At 35.4% G+C, this 6,172-nt stretch overlaps 1 protein-coding gene across 1 annotated transcript; it reads right to left on the reverse strand.

The window, feature by feature from the left end:
- On the reverse strand, positions 1-5,786 carry spag8 (sperm associated antigen 8). Its single transcript, XM_061733201.1, has 5 exons — positions 5,624-5,786; positions 4,643-4,760; positions 3,910-3,955; positions 1,833-1,947; positions 1-108 (listed from the first exon to the last, which is right to left on the reverse strand). The coding sequence occupies exons 1-5, from the start codon at positions 5,690-5,692 to the stop codon at positions 1-3; spliced, it is 456 nt and encodes a 151-aa protein (XP_061589185.1). The 5' UTR covers positions 5,693-5,786.
- Between the last annotated feature and the right edge of the window lie 386 nt (positions 5,787-6,172).

Below are 6,172 nucleotides of genomic sequence, written 5' to 3' on the forward strand. Positions count from 1 at the left end.
CTAGTTGTCAGGTGGGAGCTCAGGGTCATCCAGTCGTTGGCGGATGGGTGTGCTGAACTTGGCTGATCTCCCAAATGGTGCGTTCAGGTTCTGGGTAGCTGTCACACCCTGTTACAAAGGACATTACAAACATGACTAATAATAATAATAATTAAAAAAAAAAATAATAATAATAATAATAATAATAATGCAGTCATCATATAAAGATAATCTTGCAAATACATGTTACATAAGGAGGCAAGAATGGGGGAGTTTAATATAATGATCTCTCTTTTAACCTTGGTGGATGAGGTTAACACTTGTGAAAGCTGCTGTTGTTCTTATTTATTATAAAGTTTTATAAATTTGTGAACATATATCACTTGAAAAATTTAAAAAACACTAAGCAATGAGCATCCTACAGCAGATCATGCATCTCTCGGCCCATGCGCCATCTAATAGGTAATGGATGTAAAGCCATGGGATGACACTTTAGTACTTTGACAGACAAATATTTTATGGCAACTATCAATGGAAAAAAACAACAACAACGCTATACCCCAAACTCACACACCTGTATTTGCTGGTAATTTTCACTCCAGAACGTTATGGCCTGGTCAGTTTTATAATTGTGATTCTGAAAATGATAAAAGAAACACATGGTAAATGAACTGCGTTATAAGTCATTTCTGTTCTGGGGCAGCTTAAGTCCAATATTTCAAATATGTCAGTAGCTAAAGTATATAACCTTTGTGTCCAGGTCTCCCCTTCAGTACAGTGATAATTGTAATAAAATGTTTTCAGTATCTCCTGACTAATATTGAATAATTGAACCTTGAACCTAGGGCAGTCAATAAAATACTTGAAATTTCAACTCTAGGGTTATTGGCAGTACTCGAGTTGTAAAAAAAAAAATCAGGGGGGATGGTGGATTTTATCATATTGGGACAGATAATTTGTGCTGATTACAAATAATATAATATATTACAAATAATAGCAGTGACCAAAACAGCTGCAGAAATACTGCAGGAATGACATAGCAGCAGTTAAATGCAGCCTTCTGTAAGCTTTAAATATCCACTGGGCTTACATCAAATACATCAAAACACAACAATAAAAAACACTTTTCTGAACTTATCAATATGACTCTGTCCTTCACAGGATAAGTAACATGGATCACTGCAAAAACTCAAAATCTTAACAAGAATATTTGTCTTATTTCTAGTTAAAATGTCTCATTTTAGTAAATAAAAATCTCATTACACTTAAAACAAGACTCATCACTGGAAAAAAACAAGTAGATTTCAAGTAGATTTTCACTTGAAATAAGTAGAAAAATCTGCCAGTGGAACAAGATTTTTTTGCTTGTAATAAGAAGATAAATCTTGTCCCACTGGCAGATTTTCCTACTTATTTCAAGTGAAAGTTTACTTGAAACAGGTGAAAATTGTCAAATAAGTAATTTTTCTGGTGTTATTTTTCTGATGATGACTCTAAATGTTGAAATAGCAGTAAAACCACATTCATTGATGAAATGACATAAGGGATGGAAAGGGGGGATGGCAGTTTTACAGGGGGGATGATTTTGACCATTTTTATTTCAGGGGGGGATGCCATCCCCCCTCATCCCCCCTCAACTCCAGTACTGGTTATTGGAGAATATTAAAGGACTTCAATGAACATTGCAACCTTTTTTGTAATAACCATACGCTGTAGTGCTACTGAAGTGACCAAATATAGTCCCTTGCCCTGTAAAGGGTTAAGGAATGTCAGCCTATTCCTCCCAGCAGCACAATGCTATGACATTGGTAGGTATTATGTATGTCAGAGCAAGGCTGAATGTCTACACTTACTTGTGTTGCAGGTGGTCTGCAGGGCACAAAACCTTGCATACAGAAATCCCTCTGGGTTGTGGACTGGTAGTCTGTTTTGGATATTGGTTGGTTGAGTTCAGCATTAAGCTTTTCTCTGAAAATATGGGAACAGAGTCAAGATGCAGCACTGGTCTGTGGATCTCTGGGATCCAGGACATTAAAGTTATTTTCTGGCACATTACATAACTCAGTGAATATGTAAATAATCTAAACTACTGTTCTATGGACTTTGTTGAAAGGTTTTGCAGATCCTCACTGGTTTTATTTGCTCAATAAAACCACACTGCTGAACACTGCAACATATCCAGTATCTACAGACTAAAATCAAAAGCATGGAATAATTCAGTCTTTGTCCGTCAGTGTTTTTTTTTTTTTAATATATTATTCCTCATTTTCTGAAATGATTTCTGGACACAATGAGTGTTGCACACATGGAAAAAGCAACTGAAGAAAAGGAGGATATGTGTAAATGAGCATCTGCATTTAGATAATAGTAAGATGGAAGTTGTCGAGATCCAGGACAATCAAATCAATTCAAAATACTTTATCGATCCAATTAATCAACTACAGAGGTGTCAAGTAACGAAGTACAAATTCTTCGTTACCTTACAGAATACAGAAACTTTGGTTATCTATACTTCATGGAGTAATTATTTTTCAGACGACTTTTTACTTTTACTCCTTACATTTTCACACAATTATCTGTACTTTTTACTCCTTACATTTTAAAAACAGCCTCGTTACTCTATTTCATTTTAGACTTTTAAAAAAAACTATCCAGTTAAATTGCTCCATCCGGATAGAGTGAATTTGGTTGTGGTTGTTTCAGATGTTCTTGTCCAGTTTTGTTCTTACATCCGTTCCCTCAGATTCCTGCAACTAAACTTGGATGTACATTCCAATAAAGGTTAGGATAAATGATAACATGCCTCTGAACTTTGACTTTTTGCACCATTACAATACTTATAGGCAACTAGTCATCATATCTCCTGCTCTCTGAAACACACGTTAATGCTCAATAGTACACATATATGCTTCTTTAATATATTTGCATTATACTAAGATGCATTCATTTTCAATGGCTTTTGTCCTTAATGGCTTTTTCCCCCTTACATTACTTTTACTTTTATACTTTAAGTAGTTTTGAAACCAGTTCTTTTCTACTTTTACTTGAGTAAAAAACTTGAGTTGATACTTCAACTTCTACAGGAGTATTTTTAAACTCTAGTATCTATACTTCTACCTGAGTAATGAATGTGAATACTTTTGACACCTCTGATCAACTATTAATTGACCATTCCATGTTAATGTCATCTGTGTTCATATCCAAAGTGCTGCAAAGAGGTCAGCAAAAGGCTGGCGTGTTTTAATGTTTAAAACTGGTAATGTGGGAAATTAATAGTTAATATCATTTCAGATAATTTTATGATGCTTATTTGTTCAGTGACCATAATGGAAAAGTGTACACAATGTGTCATGAATTACAAAAATGTTATTAAACTGCATACACCTCGCGAAAACCAAAAAGCCTCATCATCTGCCAATTCAGCATCTGGCTAAATCCTCTAACTTATGGCATTGTGTTTAACATAACAAGCAACGAGCCCAGAAAAACCTTCCGAGCTCTTTGCTAAACAGTAACCACCAATAAATCAGGCAGCACTGGCATGTACTTGTAAAATGAAGGAAATGTAAAGTCTTGCTCAAGACTGAAAGATGAGACACCTTCCGCTAAAGAAAGTGTTTTAATCAAAGACATGATTTGTGTTCTTTACGAGCACTCGTGTTGTATGAAACGTAATTTAGACATTTGTGGGGAAACGCTTCATAAACCCCATAACTGGCTTCCATGAAAAAACAACACCATAAAATCTGATTTAAAGGAATTACAGCTGAAACTATACAAAACAAACCCAGATATGTAAATATTACATCAGTTTCCCTTGATATGTTCCTCTGTGGACATTTTCAGGCCATGTTTTCTTTGTTTCTATAAATAAACTACTAACAGAAATCAATGATTCCACATCAAAAGACTTGTACATTGCTGATTTACCTCATCATCTGGGAAAAATGTTTTTGCAGGAACTCTCTTCTGGTGCCTGAAACACAAAAATATAATAGGCCATGAATTGAGAGTGCCTGGAAAATTATCCAAAACAACTTTTTGTAGTAACCGTGCCTATGTGAAAGCTGTGTTATAGTATTAATATAGTAAAAATATCTAGTCTTCATAACACCATAACTCCATAACACCTACACACCTTTTCAGCTCTTTTGAAATAGTTTCCAGCCTGTAGACGGCCTATAATCAGTACTGGAGTTGAAAATTGTTGTTTTTTCCAGTGATGAGTCTTGTGTTAAGTGTAATGAGATTTTTTTACTAAAATGAGACATTTTAACTAGAAATAAGACAAATATTCTTGTTAAGATTTTGAGTTTTTGCAGTGATCCATTTTACTTTTCCTGTGAAGGACAGAGTCATATTGATAAGTTCAGAAAAGTGTTTTTTATTGTTGTGTTTTGATGTATTTGATGTAAGCACAGTGGATATTTAAAGCTTACAGAAGGCTGCATTTAACTGCTGCTATGTCATTCCTGCAGTATTTCTGCAGGTGTTTTGGTCAGTCCTATTATTTGTAATATATTATATTATTTGTAATCAGCACAAATTATCTCTCCCCATATGATAAAATCCACCATCCCCCCTGATTTTTTTTTTACAACTGGAGTAGGCCTACTGCCTATAATGGTATATGATTGAACAGCGGAGCTGATAAAAGACCTACCCTGCATCTTCTCTCCTGGACTCTTATGAGCAACATAGGTTGCTTTTGACATGGTGATAGTCTCCATTTTGGGGTTCTGGTCCACAGTGAAGAACTCTCTTTCTCCTTGTGTCTCTCTCTGTGATGGAAAATGCAGACTAATTAGAACCTAAAGCGGGAATATCAGTTTGACCATTGTAAAAATACTAATGTATGATGGCCATCTTCATTTAAAGACCAACAGTCCTGCCGTGTCATTTACTAAATATCGTTTCTCTGCTTCATGCTGTTCATAATTCATATATTAGTTCAGCTCCTATGTATTTCCCCAGCGTCTTCTATTCTTATTTTAGATTATAGATCAATGAATAAGTCGACGGATCAAAAAGTAGAAAAACTCTGAAGGAAAAGTTTTTTCTTTCTATATCTCAAATAAGAGTTTCTGCAAGCGGAATATCTTTAAAATTAGGACTGTTTTGGAGCATTTTGAAGACCTCAGAATGGCTTTTTAAATCATGTTTTTCCAGTTTACAAATCGGCAATTTATTTTACAAACGGTTAGAATATAATTCCAAATTTGCAGCCCTAGAAATACACACAGTAACAAATAAAAAAAAAGTAAATTGTGTCAAAATAAACTGAATCTACCTTTGATCCTTATTTGTTAACGCACAATAAAACCTTTTAACGACACTAATCAGCCAAGCGTTGTGAAAATCCTCATAATAATTATGACCCTTATTCATGACTTTTACACATGTTAATAAAAGGAGTTATGAAAACTGAGAGCTCTGCAGACAGCAGTTTCTAAAGCGAGTGTAAAGGCGGATTTATGGTCCGCGTTACACCAACGCAGATCCCACGGCGTAGGGTACGCGGCGACACGCACCGTACGGTGCGCGTCACCGCGTACCTACGCCGTAGCCTATGCGTCGATTTAACGCAGAACCATAATTCAGGCTTAATGGACGGACATGAGGCGGCGGGAGCAGAACCACTCACCTCTTCAACACAGCTGCTCACTGGACCTTCTCCAGCTTCACTTTTAACCCCGACTGACCGTTCAGTCATTCTAGCAAGAGCTCAACCACTAAAAATGGCGTAAAATGACTTAAAGGACACTAGAAAGCTATCTTTCTTCTATATTTCTCTTTCACACAGCATAGCAACAGGCCTTGGTTGACGGAAGTGTCGCCATGGCAACGAGAAACACTGCCTTTAAATAATGTTGGCAAGAATGTTTTAAAATAAAATAAAAGTGTGGGAAAATATATATTTATTAAAACTATTACAAAGTTGTGTTGATAACCAAAAATGGAACAATAATTGTTTTTATCTTTTTTTTTTTAACCTGACAGGGTTGGTTCTTGGTTTTGGCACCTTCTGTTTATTATTTTCTTCAGTACGCATTTAAGTACAATTTATTTGGTTTTCTTTCCTTCTCAAATGTCCACCAGTATTTTTCGTTTACAAAGTAGCAAAATTCTCTTAGGTATTCAAAGAGGACAGCTTTTTATGCAAAAATGTGGGAAACCTGGTCACTTTTTTTCT

Source organism: Cololabis saira, chromosome 11 (genome assembly GCF_033807715.1).
Source record: "Cololabis saira isolate AMF1-May2022 chromosome 11, fColSai1.1, whole genome shotgun sequence".
Taxonomy (NCBI): Eukaryota; Metazoa; Chordata; class Actinopteri; order Beloniformes; family Belonidae; genus Cololabis; species Cololabis saira.